The sequence below is a fragment of the Ostrinia furnacalis genome, unplaced genomic scaffold, assembly GCF_004193835.3.
Source record: "Ostrinia furnacalis isolate ACB-3 unplaced genomic scaffold, ASM419383v2 OfSCF0827, whole genome shotgun sequence".
Classification (NCBI taxonomy): Eukaryota; Metazoa; Arthropoda; class Insecta; order Lepidoptera; family Crambidae; genus Ostrinia; species Ostrinia furnacalis.
The window spans coordinates 37,271-64,296 of NW_021131066.1; the positions used below are offsets into that span (position 1 = coordinate 37,271).

The window sequence follows — 27,026 nt, forward strand, 5'->3', positions numbered from 1 at the left end:
TACAAAATACATGTCCATATTAGTAAATAAGTCATTGCTATGTATAATGATTTAGAATACGCACCAGTCTCGTATTGTGATTTCTTTTTTAGAATAATCACGTGAATGCTGCTGATATGGGCTATGACCAGTGGTGATGACAAAAAGTAAGAAAGACATACTTTAATTCGCCACACTTTTTTAAGTATCATATTTTTACCAAGAACAAAGTGACATTGTTATGACATATTTTATCCTTATGATCCCTGGGCCACACACATCGTGATTATATTCCGGCAACAACGGTCCGTTGTCAACGGAGCGGACTTTTGCGACGGCAAAAAAAAGCACCGAAGAATACTTGGCTACATCGCAGCAGCTTTAATCTTCAGGTTATCGCGATGTGTGTTGCCCTGGGGTGGTGTCTACAAATAAAAGTTGTCCGGTTTTAAGAAATCTATTCGGTTCTCCCTTCAATAGTAAGGCGGGTTTTAGAATCGCGCTGACCGCTCGCTGATCGTCGGCGCTGACAGATCAATATGTATGTAATTGAAGGGATCGTTCCTGAGTGACGCTGATCGCTCGGCGCCGACGCTTCATACATTTCGGCTGTCAGCGCTGACGGTCAGCGTGCGTCAGCGTGACTAAAACCAGCCTAAATGGCAAACATAACATTGGAGAAAAAGAGAAGTCCTAATTAGGTACATAGAAAAGATTTTGGCGAATTGCCACCAATTTATTTTACGAGCAACGCCGATAACTGATCTGTCATACGATATTTTTATTTATCACACAGTAGCGATATTTTAGGTTATCCGATTAAAGTCTTATGCGAGTCTGTCTGATGTTTTAAACATCAATAACAACATCTACCGATCAAAATTTATTATGCATGTTTGAAAAGCATTATTCTCTAACAAAAAACAATGTTTTGGTCCCTTGCGAATTCAGTCCAGGTTATTTAGAATGTTTTAGCAATTCAAATCTCGTTTACAGACAAACATTTACGATTATTGTAGGTTTTAAAAGTCTAATGATGTAACTGAATATTTCTTATGCTTCTCTACGATATTTTAGAATACCTGTTGCTAAAAAGCAAGTTTAAAGCTTATGTGTATTACAAAGAGCGTGCATTCATAGCGGTGGTAGCTCGTATATAAACAAAATAAAGACGTACTAACATGATGTGCTTCATCGCCGATCGTGGCTCCAAAAAAACAATGATGTATTTAATGTTGGGTTGAAAATACAATTCTCCATATATCACCAGGTGAACAGAACAGTACATTCTGTACTCTCCTATTAATCTCTCTATACATTATAAGAAAAAAAAAGCTAGTATCTTGCTTCTATTCAAGCCAGTTATAAAATCGAAAACTTCATATTCCTTAGTTACGTACTATTAAAACTCAGTCCTTTACACGTCTTCGAACCCAGTGGTGTGAGATGAGAAGAAGCTTAGACAATGTAACTTACAACGAAACCTTTTTTCAGCGCAATACATGTATAGCGCCATCTAGCGCTACACTTTAAAAACTACAAAGAAACTAGCGCCATCTACGAGCTAAAGAATGGAATCACCCCCTTGTGTTTTGTTGTACCGAGCGATCTTATGAACTGAATGACTATGTATGTATCTATGGTATCAATTTAAAGTTTATAATATTACTTTTAAAATTGTACCATTTTTATTTATCTTCTATTAAAGTCCGGTCGCCGAGCAGATAGAATTTCATCCAATGACCCTAAGCTACCCATCCTTATGTGCGACCGCACGTAATTAATTATATTGCTGTCGCGACTGTGCGACGGGCGGCCGCAGTGAGTGTTCGAGCGCGACAGCAATATAATTACATGCGAGCGATAAAGATGGGTAGCTTGGGGTCATTGGACGAAATTCTATCTGCTCGGCGACCGGACTTTAGTCATTTAGTTTAAGATCGCTCGGAACAAAACACAATGGGGTGATTCCATGTTTTTGCTCGTCTAGTTTTAAGTTGTAAAGTTACATTATCTAATGCAATAGAAAAACCACAATACGACACTGTATACTCAAGACTTAACTCACGCTCTGGTTAGCTATAGACACAACTGGTTGCTGGTTATTCGCCGATATGACCGTAGATCCGGGTGGTATCTTTTGGGGCACCATTCCGTCTATGTGCCGGTATTTCTTGAGCCGGGTCCACTGGCCGTTGTTGTAGTTCATTTGGAAGTGCATTTCGGAGAGCATTGTGAGGTAGGTGTCGTCCGATTGCAGAACGTTCTCTATGTTTTCTGATAGTTTTATTGTTACTATGTTGCCTAGGTTTGGACAAGGGTTATCTGGAAAGATAGAAGTTGTGATTAGCTTAGTAAAATGACAGATGACTATGCTGGATTTTTATATTAAATTCTAATCCAAATCCGTCCGTCAACTGTCAAATTTCAATATGTCGATAGTGGAAGTATCAATTAATGTAAGGGACATTTTGGCCAAAATGAGTTATATATACCAACGCATTCAGAATTTTCGGCTCTATCGATTGGTATACTTGAAATGTTGATATCTTTAAAAAAATGTCCCTTACCTTAAACATTTTTAGTCGTCTGAATACGACTTTTGGGGAAACAAATGATTTAAAGGACGTAAATTCCTTTTAATAATACAATTCAGCCCTTACCCTAAACTGTTGGTTTTAACTTTTGAACTCATTGAACCTTACTTCATTTAAAACTTTTTGATTTATCATAATTAGGCCCTTACGTTAATATTATGCATATAGGATATCAATTACTTTTTTTGGTGGTGATATGCATTTAATGCCTCCCACTCCTACTACACTTATGAACACTAAGTTGTCTTGTTTCTATCTTTTTTCTGTTCATTTTTACGCAGTTGGGTTTTTGACCGAGGGGCTGAAGGCTCTTCAGAAGCTGTTCAATTCCGTCATCCTCGAAGGAAAAACGCCTACGGTATGGCACAGAAGTGTGGTGACACTCTTCTTCAAAAAAGGCGACAAAACCTTGTTGAAGAATTATAGACCCATCTCACTTCCGAGCCATGTCTACAAGCTGTTTTCGAGAGTCATTACGAATCGTCTCGCTCGTAAGCTCGATGACTTCCAGCCTCTCAATCCCATTACCTTTGTCCTGTGATTACAGGTACTGCCTCACTGTCATAGACAGGTTTACTCGGTGGCCTGAAGCGTATCCGCTGAAGGACATCACCGCAGAGACCTGTGCTGCTGCCCTCGTGTCTGGCTGGATTGCCAGATTTGGTTGTCCTGAGCGGGTAACCACAGACCGTGGTCGCCAGTTCGAGAGCCACCTGTTCCAGGCTCTCACTTCTCTGGTCGGTGCGCGCCATCTCCACACCACAGCCTACCATCCAGCGGCCAACGGCATCGTTGAGCGCCTCCACCGCCAGCTCAAGGCGGCAATCATGTGCCACGCTCCAGCTTCACAGTGGACTGAAGCACTACCACTGGTTCTTCTAGGCATGCGTAGTGCCTGGAAGGAAGACCTCCAGTCGTCCCCTGCCGAACTGGTGTACGGCGAACCACTTCGCCTGCCCGGTCAGTTCCTGAGCCCCAGATACGACTACCAGACAGCTGACGTCACCCAGTACGCGACTCGACTTCGCGCGTGCATGGCGAAGCTTGCTCCTCGTCCTACCACCTGGCACTCCACTTCGGCCTTCTACATTCCACGCGATCTTCACACCTCTTCGCACGTCTTCGTTCGCCAAGATCGCGTGAGAGGCGCCTTGGAGCCACCATACGCTGGCCCCTACAAGGTTGTCAACCGACAACCTAAATACTATACCTTGGAAGTCAACGCCAAGAATGTCAATGTCTCCATTGACAGGCTCAAGCCAGCGTATGAGTCGAAGGAAGTACAGAAGACAGCTCAACCAGCCGAAGAAAACGTTAAGCGGACTTCCAGCGGTCGAAGAGTCCGGCTGCCCGATTTTTATCGACCGTAGTCACGGTCTGCGGAGGGGAGTACTGTGGCGACTATCCGCCACAATCTTAACTTGGACCCCCGCCTTAGATTTCTGAGCAATCCGCTTCCGCTCATGAAATTGGGCCAGCTCCGATTGACCGAACAAACGTTCGGCGCATGCGCGCTGCCGCCGCGGTACGCCTGCGTCGCTCGCGCACCCGTGGAGACGTATGCTGCCGTCTCGCTTCAACGCCGCTCATCGTTCCCCGCTCACTCATAGCCGTTGAAGAGAATTGGAAAATCGATGACACACTCTGTCTTCCGCGATCGTTGTGCTAACATAGAAACAAGACAACTTGTTCACAAATGCAGACGTAGGCATCATCAGTGACTAAATGTTTTGTTGGTGATGTGTATTTGATACCTCCAACTGCATTTGTGAACACTAAGTTGTCTTGTTTCTATCTCTTCTCTTCGTTTTGTTAATGAATACTCGAATGCAACCTCTACTTACATCAGGTTTCAATGTTAAAATTGTCAAGTTACAATAATATTACTGTCGTGTTTATTCTTAAATGTACCTTACAACATACATGACATTCCATACTGTGAATTTTCAACATTGTAAGGTACAGTCAAGCTCGTTTTTTTAATGTAAGGGACATGCTATCTTTTAAACTACCTATTTTTAGAAAATTTGGCGTTTATATTATGAAAGAACAGAAAATTCTAAGAAACTTTGCCATAGAAACTATTTAAATCGTAACATCACATAAAAAGATATTGAGGTATAAAGAAAAAAAAAATCGTTTTTTGGCTCTCCTGAAAAGTCGTGTTTTGTCCCTTACAGTAATTGATATTTCCACTATCGATGTGTTTGGTCAAAATATCTACGGTTTTCGATGTTTTTACTTTTTCATATTGTTTATAAGACTATTTAAACAATATTAAAGTGTAAACGCATAAAAAAATATTCAATGGATATTTTTGATCGAAAACAGATTCAAATTTGACAGTTGCAATCCGGATTTGGACTCGGATTGAATATGGGGCGTAAGGTTATACGCGTACGGGTAACTTTTTGTCACCGTAACAGTATATCTTTCTCTTTTGCACTTTTATAAAGAGGAAAAGAGAGACAACATAGTACTTATTCTTATCTATGGAGAAACATACTGTCACGGTGACTAAAATTTTCCCGATAGATAATATTCAACGATGACGGGATGTCTTCTAACATTGGTAACTTTTTATTGGTTCAAATGTAATCTATAAGCAATGAAAATCTGAGAACAGTACAGACGCAATCACACGCATAATATCATCATGCCAGCAGTTCACTGGATATAATCATCTCCTAAAAAGAGCAAATAGAGCACGACATGTTGCTTTCCCATCTAGCCACTAACTTTAGGTCGTCAGTCCATCTTGCTGAATATATCTTACTAATAAATCCTGTGGACGTAATACTCTTCCCAAGAAGCGCTGAAGACCACGATCCTACTTTATTGTCCAGCTGCTACCATTTTTCGTCTTTAGGTCGTCAGTCCATCGAGCTGCAAATTAACTTACAATACTAACAGGCCATGAATGCTGGTATATTGATACATACCCCGTGAGCCGGCCATGAAGCCAAGTATAAGCGCTTTTTCGGGGCGCGTGACGCGATTCGCGTTCCGGAACATATCCTGAGCTTCAAGCATTTGCTCGCGCTGGAACAAAAATATAGTTGTAGTATATAGCTAAAAGGCTCAAGCGAGTCTCATAGACCTTTTTGGGCTACTTGAGGTTCTGCGCAAATATAAAACCTATTGCAACTGACGCACATCTCTACTTGCGACCGTTGCGTTGTATTTCTTGCAATGCCGTTGATACCTTTTTTTTTCTTGATTAGGTGAACATACAGCTTCGATTAAAAGCTTAAAATATTTAAAAAATGTATGCAAGAAAACTGTTAAATAATAGTTTCTTCTTTGTATGATTTTGCAGCATAATCTGCATAATACGTCGGGCAGTGCCGTGTCGCAGCTCAATAGCTGGGTCTACATCGGACGCCCGCATTTGTGTGACGCAGCGCGGCATTGCACGGTGCGACACAAAACGTTAAATTATTCCTTCAGTCATTTTGTATGGAGTATGTAGCATTATGGCGGCGCTGCAATGAGCGTTGCTGCGTGTCGCAGCACAGTTGCTTACTAAAGAATATTTTGACGTGTAGTGCAGTGCTGCGCAAATGCGGTCCGACCTTTATTGTGTACTAGCTTTCCGCCCGCGGCTTCGCCCGCGTGGAATTTTGTCTGTCACAGAAAAACTTTATCGCGCGCGTCCCTGTTTCAAAAACCGGGATAAAAACTATCCTATGTTCTTTCCCGGGACTCAAACTATCTCTATGCCAAATTTCATCAAAATCGGTTGCGAGGTTTAAGCGGGAAAGCGTAACAGACAGACAGACAGACAGACAGACAGACAGACAGACAGACAGACAGACAGAGTTACTTTCGCATTTATAATATTAGTTGGGATAGTTGGGATGAACAAGCTGTGTGGATACATACCGTGAGTGAGAGCCCCCGTCGTGGGAGCAATTGCGGACTGGGCGTGGCGTGAGTCGCGGCCGCTGCCGGTCGCTCGGCTTGCACCTGCTGGATTAACAAACATTTTGATATGTTAATACAATGACATAAAACACAATGAGGGCTATCGTTTTAGCGCTCACCAGTTAGCGCCAATGTAGAGTAAGGTCCTGTCACTTGCTAGTAGCGAAGACAGTAGCACCAACTGGTGAGCGCTAAAGTGGTAGGAGGACTATCGCATTTGCACTCATCAAGATGGCGCCACTGTAGAGTAAGGTCCTGTCAATCGCCAGGGGTGCCAACTGTTAAGTATAAAAACCATAGCCCTCATTGAATTTTAATCTAATAGTCTTGGGATTAAGTTCAAAATCAATATGATTTAAGTCTCGTAAAATGCACGGGCCTCACTGTTAAGTTTAACCGGTTCGTCAACACAGGCCATAATAAATGCTATTTTCCTTCAGAGTATTTGATTTGTCCAAAAACATTTAAAATGTAACGATGTAAAGTGGCAAAAACCGGAACTAATAACCTTCCTGTAAACGTCATTTAGGGGACACTTCAGTGTTGTCCAACTATATTTTGAGATACAATCTAGATCTGAGCAAAGTATTTTTATAAAATATTTTTTTAAATTAAAATAAATAAATACATTTTAAAATTATATCATCCTAAATGAGGAACGAACCCAAAGGGCGATGGAGCGTGCTATGCTCGGAGTTTCCCTGCGTGATCGAATCAGAAATGAGGAGATCCGTAGGAGAACCAAACCAAAGTGACTGACATAGCCCGCAGAATCGCTAAAATCAAGTGGCAGTGGGCGGGGCACATAGCTCGTAGAGCTGATGGCCGCTGGGGCAGTAAATTTCTTGAGTGGCGACCACGGGCCGGAAGACATAGCGTGGGCAGGCCTCCCACTAGGTGGACCGACGATCTGATAAAGGTCGCGGGAAGAGCCTGGATGCGGGCAGCGCAAGACCGTGCAAAATCAAAATCAAAATCAAAAATCAAAAATATTTATTCAGTTTAGACCACAAGTGGCACTTATGAACGTCAATAGAAAATAATAAAAAAAGAAAAGGTAGCCCTTATGGGGCACTTTACATGTCTCCTTATCTTTTGGGCCCTACCAGCGCTTCGAGACAAACATATGGCAAGTGCTGAGAAGAAACGCCGGAACAAACTCAGTGCATTGTGGAAAACCTTGGAGGAGGCCTTTGTCCAGCAGTGGACGTCTTTCGGCTGAAACGAACGAACGGAATGAGGAACACACAGTATAATAAACACTTATACGCACCGGCTGCGGCTGCTGCACGGGCTGCGGTGGCGGTTGCGGTTGCACCGCGTGTAATGCAGGCACGGGCGCTTGACTGCGCGCCGCCGCTGGTTGCACCACCGTTTGGGTCACCTGGGGAACATACACTATGGTTAAACGATGGGCGTTGAATCAACGAACGGTTGAAATCAACCGTCGACGTATAGACGGTCTACCGTTCATTCATCAACTAAAGCCCGGTCCGTGAGCACGTAGAATTTTGTCCAATGACCCCTAGCTACCCATCCTCATCGCTCGCGCGTAATTATATTGATGTCACGACTGTGCGACTGGCACCCGCAGTGAGTGTGCGAGCGCGATAGCAACTTATTTACGCGCGAGCGATAAGGATGGGTAGCTAGGGGTCATTGGACAAAATTCTACGTGCTCACAGACCAGACTATAGTTGAATTCGTAAACGTCTTAAACTAAGAGTTCACGGCGTTCATATCAACTGGCAAGTCGACGACGAATTTTAAACGCGGTACACCGTCCGTTTAATCCATATTCAAAGCAATCAATTTCGAGCTTTATGCTAATTGCTACAGAGTTGATATCTAATATTTTCAATAGACGTGTTGTGCGACAGAGACAGAATGCGTTGAATTCGTAAACGGCTAAATTAAGAGTTCACGACGTGACGTGCCTGAATTTAACCCTTTATACAGCAGTGGGAATATATTTCCCACCGTATTTTGAACCTAATTCGCTTGTCATAACGCACTACCGGTTGACATATTGCAGCAGCACCACACTATATCTTTATACGGCCGTGGGAATATATTTCCCACCGTATTTTAAAACTCATTCGCGTCTTAAGCTACTACCGGTTGATATTTTGAAGCAGCACCACACTATCTCTTTAATACGGCAGTGAGAATATATTTTCCCACCACATTTTACACTTTATTCGCTTGTTTTAACGCACTAACGGTTGATATTTTGCAGCAGCACCACATTAACCCTTTATACGGCGGTGGGAATATATTTCCCACCACATTATACTGACCGGCTTGATGTTCTGCAGCAGCACGGCCTTGCCGCCCGGCTGCAGGATGACGGCGGAGGTGTTGAGCAGGTTCTGAGCTGACAGCAGCAGCGGCTTGCCCGCCTGCCCCGCTATTAGAAGCTTCGGCTGTTGGCCCAGGACGATTGGTTTCGCTCCCGTGCCCTGGGGAAATAAGGGTTGTTTTAGTAAATAAAATAGTTTAAATAGTACACGATACAACATAATTTATAGCACAAAAAAACGAATGATGAAAAAAAAAGACGAATCGCGAATCTCTTCTTCTTTAAAAGGAAACGGTATAAAGGGTGGCACCTTTTGCATTGGGATTGCCCATTTCAATGGGACTTAAAGAGGCTACGAGTCATGACACTGGTTTTAGTAGGTCCCATATGGAGTAAAAAAACAATAACTTGGTTGCTTTGTGTGACTGAATAAGGCGGATGCATTTATTTAATCATTCAAGTAAGAAACTACAGATCTACTAACTGAGTCAGTGTCTGAGGTATAGGAACGGCATAAGAAGGTGTTTTTGTGGACGTCAACAAGAATTCAGATGTTCACTTCTATGATCTATTACGTCATATGCCGTTATGGGCTAGGCATATAGTGCCATATTATTTATGTTAGAAGTGATGTTGGATTTCATTCAATCAAATCTATCTTTTATTAAGGTACGCGCGCACGCGTGACTTTTTTGTCGCCTGTGACAGTATTATCCGTGAGTGTAGTGTATCTGTTTCTTTTACACTTTTATAAAGAGAAAAAGACAGATATACTTTCACGGAATCAAAAACTGAACTCCGAAAAACGTTACTTCGAACGTTACTCCGACACTACTAAACTCAGACAAAGGATATTACGCCTTTCTCTGAGTAGTGTAGTGTCGAAGTAAAGTCATGTCGATATTCAGTAGTGTCGGAGTAAAGTCATGTCGATATTCAGTAGGGTCGGAGTAACGTAATGTCGAAGTAACGTTTGTCGGAGTTTATTATCAAGAATAACATTTATTGCTGTTCGCTTCTCGGGCTTTTGGCTAAGATCACATTGTAATAACTATTGCTATGTAAGGGAGAGTCCGCTAATTTGGACCAGTTTTTTTCAATCCCATTTTACAGATAGTTTTCTTTTTTTTGCTAATGTCCATGGTATATAATAAAAGATACATTATTCAACTTACTATTTCATAAATATTAATTAACATGATTGTTGTATAATTAGCACAAATCAACAAAGTACGAGTTCAGAGCTTCGGTCCAATTTAGCCAACCGGTTCGATAATTTGTACCACAGGGTTACTAAATTGGATTTCAATAAATTTCAAGCCTTTAAAAAAACTATGGCAAAATATTATACGACACATTCTTAACAAATTAGGAAACGAAGAGGAACAGTAGTTAATAACATAGACAATCGATATTGTTTTACACGTTATCACGATTTTGAGTACAAGTTTTGTAATTCCAATTATCGTAACGTACACTTGTACCTAATCTACTTTGCCAGTCTTTTGCTTTCATTTATTGTTAGTCAAACATAACTACGCTATTATAACTTCAAAATATGATTTACTAAAAAAAATTTCAAAATCCTTTGGTAAAGTTCCATACAACTTGATGTGGTACAATTTAGCCGACTAGGTGATAGTGCTTTTAAAAAATCGGTAAAAAATATAGCTTATAAATACCGAAAAATGTTTCAAATAATTATAATCCACACTAATTTACGCTTCTAAATAATATATTAGAAACACCCTGTGATTAAATTTAACAAAATTACAATCTAAACATGTATTGTCAAAAGTTACTTGAAAACAATGTAAAAATACTTTTCAAAATAAAACACACGTGTTCGTTGTCACGGCAAAAACAACATGGCCGATATTAATTGATTTTAGTTGTGTATCGCTGAGTGTTGCAATTACAGACATTCAATAAATACTTTACGAAATATGAGGGTGGTACAATTTACCCGGCGGTACAATATACCGAACTCTCCCCTACTATGTACATTGTACACACCTGCACGAGTAGCGGGCTGGTGAGCGGCGGCGGGCGGTCGGGCGCGGGCGGCGCTGGCTCGGACTCCGGCGCGGGCTCGGGCGCCGCCTCTGTTGCTGCCGTCGGTTCGCTCGCACTCGCCGCTGTGGACAAACATTAAGACGGTATGATCAATGTTTTACGTCTTCAATGCTGAGCTTTTTCGTCAATAATCCCAACTATAAATGCGCAATTATAAATGCGAAAGTAACTCTGTCTCTCTGTCTGTCTGTCTGTCTGTCTGTCTGTTACGCTTTCCCGCTTAAACCTCGCAACCGATTTTGATGAAATTTGGCATAGAGATAGTTTGAGTCCCGGGAAAGAACATAGGATAGTTTTTATCCCGGTTTTTGAAACAGGGACGCGCGCGATAAAGTTTTTCTGTGACAGACAAAATTCCACGCGGGCGAAGCCGCGGGCGGAAAGCTAGTAATACATAATTATTTTGTACTTTTAGCAACTGAACTGTTCATTTCCTTTCTTACACTTATGTTTCAACTCCGATTCTAACTCTCATGCCCGTTTTCATCATCAATCCCTAATTTTCAAATTACCCCTATGAAAACAAAATTCCTGTTATGTGTTACCATAAGGGACACTTAAAAATTAAGTAATCATGGTGAAAACGGGCATCAATCTTTCTATTCTATCCCTTCCATTTCTCTTATTCCGTCCGTTATCCGTAAGAAGGATTCTTCATCGTCTATAAGTTAAAATAGCAAGTCATTCATCTATTCCGTTACACTCATATTCTACATAATTATCGTCAAATGTGGCATACTTATTTACAAAGGGCAAGGGGGATTGCCTCTCATCCCCTCACCCACCGCGTGCGTATTCCACGCATTACAAAAAATACACTTGCAGATATAAAAATGACACTTGCAGGTCCCGCATGCATAATGACATCCACAAGATATTAAAAACATCCTTAGAAGCAGCTGTTTTAAAGAGAAGGTATACGCAATACTTTAACTGTTGTAAATATACTAACCAGCTGGTTCTGGTTCCGTCTTGGCCGGTAACAGGCCCTTGGCGAAGTCAGGCGGCGGCGGCGACGCGGGAGCCGCGGGCGGGGCCTTTTTCGCGCCTTCCTCCATTTCTGAAACAAATCGTACTTTTTAGTCTTTAGCCTTACTTTACTGAGGAAACTTTAATTTATCCCTTGAACTATTTACTATTTCCAGTTAATAAAGATCAACCAATCATCATCATCATCTCAGCCATAGGACATCCACTGCTGAACATTGTTGCCCGGTTTGGTAGCGGCCTGCGTCCAGCGCCTTCCTGCTACCTTTATGATGTCGTCGGACCATCTTGTAGGTGGAAGTCGCACGCTGCGTTTTCCGGTACGCGGCGAAGTAAATTTAACTATATTCCCAAGCAATAAGGGTCACACTCACCAAGCTTCCTGCGCTTCTTGATCTGAGCATGCGTCGCGGGCTGCTCCGTGATATCCAGCATCTTGATCAGGGCAGTCGAGAATGGACTCTATTCCCAAGCAATAAGGGTCACTCACCAAGCTTCCTGCGCTTCTTGATCTGAGCATGCGTGGCGGGCTGTCGGCCTACAGTCGAGAGTGGACTTTATTACCTGGCACTAAGGGTCACACTCACCAAGCTTCCTGCGCTTTTTGATCTGAGCATGCATACGTGGCGGGCTGCCCGATCTCTGCAGTCTAGATTAGACTCTATTCCCAATCAATAAGGGTCACACTCACCAAGCTTCCTGCGCTTCTTGATCTGCGCGTGTGTCGCCGGCTGCTCTGTGATATCCAGCAGCTTGATGCCGGCAGTCGAGAGAGGACTCTATTCCCAAGCGATAAGGGTCATACTCACCAAGCTTCCTGCGCTTCTTGATCTGAGCATGCGTAGCCGGCTGTATAGCGGTTTGTATGTGAGCGCTCGGGCGTTTCTATGAAGATGACCTACTCATTTGTATTTAATCTGGTGATATCCAGCAGCTTGATGCCGGCAGTCGAGAGTGGACTCTATTCCCAAGCAATAAGGGTCACACTCACCAAGCTTCCTGCGCTTCTTGATCGGAGCATGCGTAGCTGGCTGCTCTGTGATATCCAGCAGCTTGCTGGCAGTCGAGAGTGGACTCTATTCCCAAGCAATAAGTGTCACACTCACCAAGCTTCCTGCGCTTCTTAATCTGCGCGTGTGTAGCGGGCTGCTCTGTGATATCCAGCAGCTTGATTCCCGCGCGGGGAGGGGGCCGCGGGACCGCGGGGAGGGGCCGCCCCGCCCCGCCGCCGCCGCGGCCCGCCCAGCGGGACGGCAGGCCTTTGAGCGGCGCTAGAGAAAGAAAAGAAGTATTATCAGGCCTCTTCATCTCCGCGAGTTTACATCGAAAACAAAACACGCACGATGGCCCACCTACACGATACTATTCGACAAGGCCTCACATACGAGCGAACATTGACTCACGCACGCGTATTCTTGTGTATGATAGAAGAAAATAAAGAAAATGGTGTACTAAATACTGTGCAGTATTTAAATGCCTAAATAATAATAAAAACACAGACTGTACTTTTTTAAGTTGCCTCAAGACACTGAGAGGTAAATAAGTAGTTAATGAATATCATTCATGATAATTCATGCTAAATCATGTATTTCCTCCGCCATTTTCCGCAGTTTGGTACCTCACGTCACATCATTTTACCGAAGTCAGCCCTATAGCTTCGGCGCAGTGCCGATCACTGACGTTTGTCAACAAAATGGTGCTTGACTCTTGAGACAGGCTAAATTACACCACATTGTTAATGACATTGAGCATACATTTTTTTAAATACCTTCGCGAAGTAAAACTTCTGTACGTAGTACTTATTATTATTCTGTGGTTTTATTAACAGGACCATTGGGTTGAAGGTCCAATGACAAAACGGGACTACTCCCACCTCTCGTTCCCACCACTGCAACTCCTGTGTAGCCAGGATCTACAGCTTGACCGCCATAAAACCCAACCAATGAAAGTCAAATTTGTCCCGGAGGAAAGTTGAAACTGTCATTGGACCCGCAACGAAATTAATCAGAAGAACATAGGAAGAGTTCGAAATTTCAAGGTCCAATGACAGTTTCACTTTTCCTAGTGCTCTAAAGACTTGGCATTTACTGGTGGCCTTATCCACTTGAGCATACTCAGGTAAATGAGCGGCTCGGCCAAATGAGCCACTCATTCGCCTGAGCTTGCTTATGTCGATACAAGGCTACATCGGTTACGGACACGAATTTCATACTGTCGATTTCGCTGTGAAACGGCAGGCCTTTGAAAGGCGCTGCGTAAAAAAAATAAATGAATGTAGCGATTGTCAAAAAAAATAAGATCGAAATATTCGATTAATTAGTTCGATAAATTTTAATGTTCATTCGTCATTCGAATGATTTATTACCTTTCAAGATTTTCATCCATTCGAATGATTCATACGAATATTTTTGCGGCTAGCCGACTAATAACTTATTTTGTTATAATACATCTGAAAATTGTCTTATACTTAAATTAATATGCATTTTCGAAATCGTTTTAATTCTGAGAGGAAATCTATGATATAAACACAAGAATGACAATTTGCGCAGTTCCCTAATGCAAAGTATGGCGCCACCAATTTATTCGTCTGAGATCACTTCATACATAACCTATCACTTTGTCCATCTGTTAGGCAAATCAAACGTATTTTACATAACGTGGTACGCCTGATAAAATTAGGTCAAGGCTAGCTTTTGTTAGGATATTACGGGCTTCTATTGCTCTAATTCGGAAGACGCGTTACGCTAATCGTCGGACGTTGTCCAATATAAAAAGATAGCTCATATTTTTGAAATTTTTAGCATACCAATGCGAAAGTATTAAAAATATCGACACCTAAAATAAATAAATATAGGACACAATAGAAAAATATTTAACCAAAAAAGGGATATTGTTGGCCTGCATTTCACCTGGCCAAAGGTGGAAGTGACTTGTACCATAACAAAGATTTAATCTAATTTTAGTTGTATTGGAAATTAAAATTACTCAAAAATTACACCTTAGTAATGATTAATGCTTAGTGCGAGTTTGCATTGAACTTCATCGCTAGCGAGTGCGTCAGAAAATTCTATGAAGATTTTCTTGAAAGTATCTGCTAAGATCACTGTATAATCAGTCACACATTTCATGTCATTTTTTTACGCAATCGCTAGCGACGACGTTTGGTGTAAACTCGCACTAAACACACAATAGAACACTACATTATTCCTGACCAGTAGGGTGTCCCTTATATGGCCGAAAAAATTTTTTTTTTAGATATTGAAATGCATACCCTCTATTTCTTTTCGTACTACTCAGACATACTTAAATACAAAATTTCATCTTCCTACGTCAACATTAACCCGTGCCGACTAAGCTCTGAAGATTTTAAAAAATGCTGGTTTTACCCCTTTGGTTATGTAGCTAAATCAATTAAAATATTTAAATTTTATAAAATATTTATAAAAAGAAGATAACATTACAGATTTTCATGCTCCTGAATATTGGCCTGATTTTTGCTACACTGTGGGTGACAAAAATAGCTTTTGCTCTTCCTTTGCAGTGATCAAACAATGAAAATCTTGCAAAAGCTTTAAAGCCCCCTTAGCTGTATCATTAACTACCCTTAAAGAAAGCACTTTTTTGCCTTTAAATAGGCAACATCTTCATCTCATTTAGAAATGGGTCTCAGGGGAAAATTCTTATCAATTTTCAATGGAAAAAATAAATGTACAGTCTTGACAGACACTAAATCACTCAATGGGTTTCCAGCAACAATAAATAAGGCAGTATTATTATCAATTCATTAAAAACATGACAAAAAAATTAGGTCCTATTTACCATAGAAATAATCATACCTTCTTCAGATGGAATGTATCTCTTCCCAGAATCATACATACTCTCTCTTTGTACTTTTACTACAATATTGACGGTGTTTGTTCATTACCTTCATCATCAAAGAGTGATAAAACGGCAATTTCTTCTGACATGAAGTACCAAAGATGTTGACTAAACTTGCTCAAGGCTGCTTTGGAAATCAATTTGTCAACACTCTCATATACCTTATGGAAAGTGGATTTCCAGAGTTCCTTAAGGCTTTCATCAGAGCTGGTAAGTTGGTCGTGATGTCCTTGCGTTTGTATAGAATCTTGCGTAGTAAGAGATGACGATAAACCTCCGAAACAAATGTGCTCTATCTATTTTTTATTTATTTAATTAATTTTCTTTGTCTTGCACTTTCTTCTTTCTTGACTAACTTTTGGTTTATACCTTAACACCCTGGACGCCTAGGTTTTTTTGGTTTTTGTAAAAATATTCTATTTGTTTTTAAATCCTCTTCACCGCGGCGCTTATAAATCTTGATTTTTTTAAATATTTTTTTTTTGCAACTCCCTCCAAGTATGGTGAAGATACACAAGATTTTTTAGACAATTAGGCTCTGGTAGGATTTATAGCTTTTTCTCAAAATATAATACATTCCCGAATGATGAGATTAGTGCTTTCAATAACAGTTAATTAACTTCGCAAAACATGTTAAAAATACTGCAAAAATTTGACGATTAGACAGTAACTTTGTGCCTGTTATTTGATAAATTTACGTCCCCGACTAAGAAAATACTTTTTTATTGCTTCTTAATTCCACAGCCATCTTCTAAATGTCAAACAATAGGTGTTAATCGCGAGATTAATTGAGAACAAATGACAAACACCGCGAATACGCACCGCTACTGCCGCGCAACATGTTTCGATGCAAGTCGGCACGGGTTATCGTACTCCAAATAAGGTAAAAATTTATTTCCGAGTGTTTTAGAGGTAAACAAACAAAATGAAGACCTATGCGTTACAAATTTAAAACTTGGAAAAATAAGGGACACCCTACTGACCATTTATAGACTATAAAAACGTACGCAGTCAAAACCACAGTCAAAAGCTAGTGCCAAACACTTACTAGTGTCAGTCATCTTCCTAGGCATGCCACGACTGCGAACAGGCACTGTAGGCGCCTGCGCCTTCTTCTGGTTGGCCTGGGCCTCGGTAGCCTTGGCTAGGAGTTCGCTGCGGAGAGCCACGGACTTGGGCTTCCGTTTCAGGGTGAAGTGTTTCACTGCGTTGGGTTGCTGGCCCACCTGGAATGTTGAGGGGTAGAATTACTTTAGTAGGATGTAGGATGTTTAGGGCGCTTTTCTAGTCTTTGGCTGGTTTTAGTGTCACGCGGACCGTCCGATGCGGACCCGCTCCGCACGGCCAATCCGTATGAACTTCTAGGGAGCGTTTTAGAGTAATGCGGTCCGGAGGAACCGCTCGCTTTCTTGCAGTTCATATAGATCGGCTCTGACGGTCCGCGTGACACTAAAACCAGCCTATATAGATTAGGAATGAACAAACGTGATTTTGCGCGCATTTCGCATTCTTAGAGCAATCACTTTTTTCAGTTGGTGATGTTTCGGAGCCATTTAATATGCTACAAAAACGGCATATTGACATTGCTTGATTGATTTGCGTGTAAAGTATTATATTATTGTATGAACTGTGAATAAAAAACCGTGCGAAAATTAACTACTCGTTTTGCTCGAAGCCTATAAGCAAAACTCTGCCTATAATTCGCGATTTAACTTCAGTCTAAACTATGAAACTAAATGGGTCCTTTAAAAACTTAAATATCAATCAAACAAGCCAATTGCTGTCCACTGCCAGCTGAATATAATTGCATGGGCAGGCAATTGACAGTAATTTGTTTATTGAACTAATTCATCTTCCTTTCTATCTATCTACAGACGTTATTGAATTAGAAACACCCCTGTATGTTAAATACGGATGATGGGCAAATTAAATACTTCTTCTTCCTCGTTCCCTCACTGATGAGGATCACGACCACAGATAGTGTTCCTTCACAGACTGCGGTCATAAGCTGTGTGGACCACACGATGAAATTAAATACAGATGAGGACAAGTCAAGCTGAACAGTATGGCTTCTTATTAACATGTATTAAGGGCGATTTTGCAACAATAATGTAGTCTGTATGAGGGTTTTCGCGATTGAAAAATCCGCCAGATGGCAATACGTAGACGCGAGGTCCGAATGCTGCATGATTGGTGGATTTTGACATATCTGTCAATGTCATGTCAAAAATAAACCATCATGCAGCATTTGGACCTCGCGTCTACGTATTGCCATCTGGCGGATTTTTCAATCGCGAAAACCCTCATTGCTATCATATGTACGTCAAAATAAAATATCAAGATCCAACTTACTACAGAAACTAAAGCATTCTTATTCAAATATAGGCACTCAAGAGGTAGCAGTCCAAGGTCAGAGTGTTTGGCCAGCGCCCGTCTCAGCTCTCCGATCATATCGCTGAAGATGGGCCTGGTCTCGTCAAACTCTGCTATCTCGGTGTTGAGGGTGCCCGCTGAGGGAAACGTCTTGAGGACCTCGGCCAGCATCGCCACCCATAAGTCTGAGTCCACCGCTGCCACTTCGATAATCTCTTCGAGTTCATTTCGCCACTGTAACAAAAAGGTTTTTTTAATCTAGTTCAATGCACATAAGTAAATAGGGAATTGTTTTTCCAGTCAAGTGTCTGGTTAATTCAAAAGAGAGTGGACCAATTACCCTTAACCAGGCAGCAGTTAAATAGAGCCCACATCAGTTTGAACTTTGTTGTGAAGATATGGTTGAAAATCATTGAAAATATAGTGGCGAGAGTGAATAGGCACTTACTGGGCAGATATGTACCATCCTAGACTGCATCTCACTTAACACCAGGTGCGATTGCGGTCAAATACCTGCCTTGTCTAGCATTAAAAAAATCATTTTTTTCCTAGGCCTGGTGAAGGGTAACGTAACAGAAGTCAAACTACATCTTAGAATCTGTATTAGGTACTAATTGAAATAAGTATTAAACTAATCCCAGATCTGAAGATAAATTAGTAATCTGCTATGACACAATAAACAAGACAATCTCTGAATTTCTAGATCTAAATAAGACCTAGACAAAACTATAATTATTGCCTTATCAAACCAATTTTCTAAACTGTGGTTTGTTGCTTTCAAAATTGATTTATGAATGTTTTATGAGACTGAACCATACCCTAAAATTACACATTTTGATAAGCCTTTTGTTGTAATAGGCTTGAAAATTCAAACAATTTACTAAGAATGGTTACAACTAAAATAAAATTAAATAAGGACATTAGTGAGTGAAATTAAATACAAAATATTGAAGAAATAAAAGATTTATTGCCAATAAAATATTTATAATGGACGTAATTTATTGCCCAAACTGAAGAATGTGATGAAAATTATTTCAATTAATTGGGCCAAGGAATGTGTTTGGTTTAACAGAGTACAGAGACCTTGAGATTAGCAGAAATGTAAACTAAGGGTTTTGAGGTTAGGTATCCCTATGTTAGCAGTTTAGCATTATAAAATAAGCATAAATTTAAGTTATAAACGAGTTCCCAATAGTCTTATTTGTCAATCATCAAATATAATTGAAATTGTGACGCCTGCTGAAAATAGGAGGGAAAATACAACGTCGTTAATTAATTTAATACCACGCAATATATCTTTGTCAAATAACAACGGACAGTGTAACGCATTACAAATCATACATTACACATCTACAACCTTAGTCTACAACTATATAATTAAGGATCAACAATAATAAATTTTAGAATTTTCTCTTGTGTAAATTACTACATGACAACAAATAAAACTATAGTCGATCGTATCTCTCTTTCTATCATAATATATTTTCGTACGCCAAGACAGAGATACAAAACACAATACAGTTACGCAAAACCATAGAACATCAAAGAGAAAAGTTACCTCTTCAACATTTCTGCGCGGGATATGAAAGAAACTTAACAATAATTTCAATTTCACTTGTGTTTGCAGGTCTGGAAAACAATCCTTGATATTCTTCAGAACTTCAGCGTTTAACTGTGTACAAATTGAGCCACTGGTCCACGAATCATTCGATGTACCGAGTTTATTGTGGAGCCACAAAGATGTGTCACTATCCCGCACGTTCGCCATCTTGTAACTGAGACAGTAGTGACGTATTCGCCATGTGCCTTCAGTTTGTTGTTGCTCAATAGCTCACACTAATGAGCATAATTATTGAACTAGCTCACTTAATGAGTTAAGAATCACTAATGTAAAACTTTGTTCTATTCTTTTCTGTCTGTATTGTATTATTTTTGATACCTAATAAATGTTTTTTCTTTCTTTCTGTTCTTTTTATGCTAAGTAACAGTTGTAAATTAGGCCTACACGCTCCAATCTTGCTCTACTTCAATAAAGGATTCGATTTTCGTAGTGGTGATTAAAAAGTGCCACTTGTCCTCTTTGTAAATTGTTCAACGATTATATTTTATAACTAGCGGCCGCCCGCGACTTCGTACGCGTGGATCCCGTTTTACCCCCTTCATCTATCTTACGCGGTTTAGATTTTTTCATACAAATGTTTTTTCCCGCTTACTCCCGTTCCCGTTGGAATTTCGCAATATCCTGTTGTAACTAAGCTTTAAGTTTACTAAGGGACCTGCATGCCAAATTTCAAGCGTCTAACTTAAGCGGTTTAGATTTTTCATACAAAAGGATTTTCCCGGTAATTCCTGTTTCCGTGGGAATTTTGCAATATCCTGTTGTAACTAAGCTTTAAGTTTACTAAGGTACCTGCATGCCAAATATTAAGCGTCTAACTTACGCCGTTTAGATTTTTTCATACAAATGTTTTTTCTCACTAATTCCCGTTCCCGTAGGAATTTTGCAATATCCTGTTATAACTAAGCTTTAAGTTTACTAAGGTACCTGCTTGCCAAATTTTAAGCGTCTAACTTACGCGGTTTAGATTTTTCATACAAAAGGATTTTCCCGCTAATGCCCGTTCCCGTGGGAATTCCTAAGTATCCTATAACCTGCCCAGGAGTATGAAGAATAATTGTACCAAGTTTCGTTAAAATCCGTCGAGTAGTTTTTGTTTCTATAAGGAACATACAGACAGACAGACAGACAGACAGACAGACAGACAGACAGACAGACAAAAATTTTACTGATTGCATTTTTGGCATCAGTATCGATCACTAATCACCCCCTGATAGTTATTTTGAAAATATATTTCATGTACAGAATTATTATTGACCTTTCTACAGATTTATTATAAGTATAGATTAATACAAAATAGAATTTACGTTTAAAAAACATTTATTTCTCATTAAAAGCCTTACAGTCACTTACATGAGAAATTAACCTATAGTTCCAAAATACTGGACTGTCCTGTCGATGACATTGACAGTGGGGCGCCACCGTCAATACCGGATCGCTGGAGATTTTTGCTATGTTGGAAACCATATAGTTGAACGATGGTAGCGCCCCCCTGTCATTGAGTTTGGTGGGACAGTTCAGCGTGGGTCATCTTTAAGTAGGTAGGTGATTCATAAGTTGTCCAATAGCCATTTAAAAAAGTAAAAAATGACATTTTAGTTTTATTTTAACATTTTAGAAAACTTTTTTTATATTTTACACAAAAGAGTTATAAGAAAGAGCTAGTTCATTAACCGCATCACTAAAATTGTCTATGGTTAAATGAATGTCAAAAAATTATGCTCATGTCTCTCATAGCTGTCATTGCTGAAATGACCAATCAAATGTTTTATTTCGGAATTCAGATCATTGTTGATTGGTCAATAGAGTCATGACAAACTTTGTAATATTTGAACCATAGACAAAATCTGTGCGCGCCATATTTAAAATCGAATGATTTTGCTAAGATATTATATTGACCACACAAGTGTAATTTATACTTGATTTATTTCAGGAAAATAATGTCTGTTGTTTCTGATTCATGCTCAACAGGCAATATTTACGAGGAAGTGTTGAATGACGAGACAACTTGCGATTTATCTTGTAAACAGCTAAAAGAAGTGCCCGACTTGGCGAATAACAAATTATTGTGTGTGAGTTTATTTTGAAATCAAATGATAAATTTCTGTGTCCACAGTTATATTATTATTATATTATTAGAAGCGATGCCCTATGATATTTTACTTAATCATTTAACATTTCTTTTACAGATACTATATCTCCATAATAATCAAATAACATCGTTACCAGATGATTTCTTCCCATCATTACCAAGTCTAATGTGGCTAGATCTACGTGATAATGAACTAATAGATTTCCCGAAATCGGTCCAGAACCATCCTAGCCTTACACATTTGCTATTACAAAACAATCAACTAAATTCTTTGCCTAACGAATTAGGCACAACCAATTTAAAGGTTCTACAGTTAAATGGTAATCCTCTAGTCTACCCTCCGAAGGAAATCATCAAGGGTGGTGTTACAAAAATACTGGAATTCCTTCATCATAAATACATAGATAACATGTTTGCACAATCCCAATCCGATATTTCTGATGCTGCCAGTACGGCCAACTACCCTGACGTTTTTAACCAAGAAGTAGTAAGTTACAATTCAGTAATCGATGGCGATAAGTTGAAAAAATCAAAAACTTTATCGATACAGTTTAGCGAGAGAGAATTGGAAGAATCTGGAGACGAATGCTACGGTAAAACCAAAGGGAAATGCCCGAAGCTGGCCAAAAGTCGCACGCTTATTCCACCATACTATCAAAGTTCGAAGTATGTGGTCCCACAGGGCGCTGACAGCAGAGAAATACAAAATGTAAAGATAAAACAAAGTTATTTAAAGGATTTGGCTATAAAGAAGCACAAGGATTTGCTTGCTACTAGAGATAAGATATTGCAAGGGAGGAAGTACGTTTCTGAAGTCCGGCTCGAAGGACCATTTTTTGCTAACTTGGCGACGAACGCTAGTTTTAATTTTTGAGTTGGTTAAATTAAATGTTTACCTAATACATACTTACTACCATTTTCAGGAACTTGGAACTGCTAAAGAACTGGCGCAGAAACTATCGATTTAAGCAGCAATTCGTCGACTCCTCCTACAAAATCGACTCGCAGAATATTCCTTACGATACAGCTCCGGAGTACATGAACCTCCTTACTAGGGAGGATATCGAGAAAGACCTCCCTGATAAGTACAAAAAGAGGTTGATAAGGAGGTGTAAGCCTACAGTTCCGAGAAAGAATAACAACGATGTGCATTTGGCTATGAAAATAAAGCAGTTGTTTGAGAATTTGGAGGCCATCGACTTGAACAGAGAAGGAATGACTCCTAGGACGGAGCAGAAGGTCTTGCTGAGCGAGATTCAAAAAGTAATTTCAGCATTTCGTATTTTATTATCATTGGGTGTTGTTTTTAATATTATTTTTTATTATACTTGAGTGTTTCTTCTTTCAGATAACGGAAATAAAGCAGAAGTTATCGGAACTATCGACTAACAATGGGAGATCGGTAGCAGAGGTCGATTAAAGATTGGGCACTTTTCTTCCTCATTTATTTATTAATTAAATGTTTTAAAATATATGTTTCATACCAATCAATGTATTTTTAATTAGTTGGATTAATACTGATAATTTTAATAGGTTAATACTAGATAACAGCTGAGTTATAAATAAAAGTAATGTAACGTAACGATAACTTTGTTTTATTAAATAAATAAATATTTTCTTAATAAATTATTTCAAATCGCACGATAACGTATCAATTTAATCGAATATAATTTGTTGATTTACCGCGGGACGTTCGGCCCCACAAACGTAGGGTAGAAGGGAGAGCTCCTTGACCTGTAAAAATAAAAGGTATCTCTTTAAAACGGTATATTCCAAGTGGACTCCAGAGCCCCGATTACGGTAATTTTTAACGTTTCCAATCCAGACGCGCTTCATCGATTCTGCGATACGATTGATCAGCGTAATGATCAAAACAGCGTACGTCAGCTGTTTTGACCAATCGTATGGCAGAATCGATGAAGCGCGTCTGGATTGGAGACGTTAAAAATTACCGTAATCGGGGCTCAGGCTTACTATACTTCGGTGTCCTTTGATCACCCATGGATGGTTCACGCATGGGTAAGATCACCTAGGTGATCAAAGTGGACTTCTTATGGATGATGAAAGGACACCGAAGTGTCGCCTGGACTTCTTATCCGTGGGTGATGAAAGGACACCGAAATGTCGCCTGGAGTCATCACTTGGGTGATCAAATCAATCAAATCCAGGTGATATCAAAACGAAATAGACCATTGAAACATTCACATAAAATAATAAGAAGACCTGTACCTACTCAACACTGTATTATTGTTATATGTAAAGTTATATGTCGTTGGTGTATCTTTTTCAATAAATAAATAAATAAACCTCGGTGCTAAAAACACATAACTAACTTTATTGTGATTTTACGATCCCAACGCATTTGCGATTCGATCAATTTCGTGCATAGCGTAACTGCGCCATTAAAGAAGCAGTTTACCTACCATTCCACTACCTAACGAGACGAGATTATTTCGATTCCACTTACCTACTTCTAAAATGGCCGTCGATCCGTCGATGGCCGACACAATGTTTCGAGCTCAACCAAGCATTAGCATGGTTCGAGCAATTCGACATTATCACTGATCCTCGATTCTGTTTCACCAATCTGTAAATAATTAAAAATTATATGATACCTAATAATTAGGCCGTAGCTAGGGGGACAATGACCAAAAAGATTTGTACATAGTTTGAGATAAAAAAATATAACGATAGGTAAGTATCTAAACTTTTCCGAACACACTACAGTTTGTGACATTCTGTGATGAAAAGGGGATTCCCCGTACCATAGATTGCAATATGCATCTGCTATCGGCAACCATGCTGCCCTACCTCAAATTCGATTCTACCTACAGCCCTGACTGAAGAACAGGTCACCTATGCCTACCTCAAGAGCTCTCGGTGTCCTCTTCGCACAAATTATCGTGCAAATACAGCGGGTGGCAGGCCGCGGCTGTCCTCAGCGACACCCGGCACAGAGGGCAGATCCTCTTGATCCTCATTGCCTTCAGCAGGCATTGCGTACAGAACACGTGCCCGCAACGGGTTGAGGATACCGCCTCGTTGTTGAGGTTGTTGAAGCATATCGGACATCTGATTTTGAGGAATTTTCTGGGCTTCTTTTTTGTCTGTTAAGAACAGGGAAGATAGATATCTCTTTATTGCACTATTTGTAATCTGCCATGTAATAAATAATTTGAATTTGAGTTTATACCTACACCACACAATACTGAAAGAAATGTAAAATTTTAACAGTATATTTAGGCGGTCTTGTATGAAGCGATCTCTATCAGACACTCATGGAGAGTATTGGATTTATGAGAAATAAGTAACATTCGATTTGGCGCTCTTTATAATTGATATCAATCCGTGGTTCACGCAGGAAAAGAATCGTAACAAATACCTAAGTAAGTATTGAGGGTATATTTAGGTATACACAGCAAGTGGAACAATTAAGTACAATAGTCAGTTAAGTCTCCACTGCAAGAGCAAAACCCTCTCTAATGTACCAGAGGCAAATGGAGGATTAGACCTACACTCCCCACGCTGGCCAGACAGATTGAAGAGGCTATGTAATTACTGCCTTTAATTACAATAGTACGTACTTACTTTTGTAACCTTAGCTTTTTTTGTTTTCTTCTTCGCACCAACATTATTTTCTTTCACGGCACCTGTCTCAGTCTTCATTCGAATTTGGTTCCGGACCCAAAGTGTTCCTACGCTAAATGCACGACTACACAGTATCACAAATAATTTCACATGGAGTGTTGACTCAAATTGATTTACCCGCGGAGAAGAATTACAATTTCTCCGAATCCATCTGTAACGTCTGACAGTGTCATTGTTATTTCAGAAGTGACAATTAATTGATGCATGGTTTCGATGGTTTCAGAACGAAGCTAAAAGTAAACCTTCTTCAGGAATTCTATAAAAACCAACCATTATGTAAAGCCGCGATCACATTTGCGTTTTTATCCGACTGCGCATCTATAGGAAGGTCGCGAGAGGTCGTCGTTAAAACTACTTCAGTAAAAAACAGTAAAGTTCTAAATTTAGATTTATCTGAAATCGAATTATGCAAATGCATAAATGTTGTATGAATTGAAAAATTCGGTCCCTACAACATCTTTGTTACCTTAGAAAAAGGTTGAAAAACACTGGTATAAATAGGTACTTGTAATTTCCATTTTGGGTAGGACATTGCAGATTTCAAGAGAGCTAAGTATTCATCCACAACTCCTAAGTAGGTACCTACTCTCTCGTAAAAATCATTAGTTTGAGTTATTATTGTATGTATTATTTTAATAATTAACGAAATAAAAAGCGTCATTATTTTAAAGAGTTTATTTTTGATTCATCGTCAGACGGCCGGCACCATAATAAAACAAAACATCCGTACAACATGGAACTTAAATAACTGTCGAATTTATGAAATTACAAACGCAAATAACAGCTTATGCTATTTTCAATTCAATACAAAGTTTATACAGCCCGTGCGCAATAAGTTGAGACCTGTGACGTCATAGAGTACAGTCTACTTTTTTGTAGCAAAATCGCAACTATAGCCTGACCAGGAACATAAAAACCCTGGCATAGAGGCGCGTCAATTGCATTTGATAGTGCAACACTAAGTACAGTCGTACCTGTGTTAAATTAATAGGCTAACTTTATGTATCAGGATTCAGGATTACGGGCTAATTTGATATTTTCATAAATTAACGAAAAAATATTATTATAGGTAACCTGGTTTAAATAAATTAAATGAAACCATCAATCGAGCTAGTAGGATTTATTTTATTATTCATCAATAATCAAATTCAGAACTTGAATATTCAACTGCAATGTTTGCTCATGAACGCTTCAAACTCGGTATATCTTTCCCAATTCCATAAAATTCAACACTTAGAAAGTGACAAAAAAATTTAAAATAGGTAGTTGAAACAAACCACAGCTAATTTTCATAGTGGACTGTACTATGCGATAAACATGTCAGTCAATTTGACAACCTTTGTCGGAAACATTATTCAATGAAAATATTGTCCGAACCCTTAGTATTTCTCTTCGACAAATACTTTAACACATTGTAAATCACTTTTATTTCACGACTATAAAAAGATTTTAGCAATTTAATTCACAAAATCAATTGCGCACATTTAAAATAAAGTTTGTTTACACTTTGACAGCAATAGACTGACATGCAAGGTGACATGACAATGA

General features: G+C 39.6%; 2 protein-coding genes and 1 long non-coding RNA gene across 4 annotated transcripts; 1 reads left to right on the forward strand and 2 right to left on the reverse strand.

Moving 5' to 3' along the window:
- Positions 1-1,894: 1,894 nt before the first annotated feature.
- On the reverse strand, positions 1,895-19,891 carry Nelf-A (Negative elongation factor A). The gene is made up of 11 exons (XM_028300930.1): positions 19,679-19,891; positions 18,100-18,354; positions 16,796-16,973; positions 12,975-13,139; positions 11,834-11,941; positions 10,822-10,943; positions 8,804-8,965; positions 7,777-7,887; positions 6,462-6,548; positions 5,519-5,618; positions 1,895-2,304 (listed from the first exon to the last, which is right to left on the reverse strand). Exons 1-11 carry the CDS (start codon positions 19,886-19,888, stop codon positions 2,039-2,041), a joined length of 1,764 nt encoding a protein of 587 aa, XP_028156731.1. The 5' UTR covers positions 19,889-19,891; the 3' UTR covers positions 1,895-2,038.
- Positions 19,892-21,520: 1,629 nt separating this feature from the next.
- On the forward strand, positions 21,521-23,322 carry LOC114350225 (uncharacterized). Of its 2 annotated transcripts, XM_028300929.1 has the most exons (5): positions 21,521-21,587; positions 21,672-21,810; positions 21,928-22,631; positions 22,754-23,093; positions 23,179-23,322. In XM_028300929.1, exons 2-5 carry the CDS (start codon positions 21,679-21,681, stop codon positions 23,248-23,250), a joined length of 1,248 nt encoding a protein of 415 aa, XP_028156730.1. In that variant the 5' UTR covers positions 21,521-21,587; positions 21,672-21,678; the 3' UTR covers positions 23,251-23,322. The 2 variants fall into 2 exon arrangements, with proteins under 2 accessions (XP_028156730.1, XP_028156729.1); XM_028300928.1 differs by lacking the exon at positions 21,521-21,587 and having other exon boundaries at positions 21,620-21,810.
- Positions 23,323-23,517: 195 nt separating this feature from the next.
- Positions 23,518-25,650, reverse strand: LOC114350219 (uncharacterized). The gene is made up of 4 exons (XR_003655690.1): positions 25,419-25,650; positions 24,697-24,937; positions 24,298-24,417; positions 23,518-23,564 (listed from the first exon to the last, which is right to left on the reverse strand). It is a non-coding gene; the product is annotated as an uncharacterized LOC114350219 (long non-coding RNA).
- Positions 25,651-27,026: the final 1,376 nt, after the last annotated feature.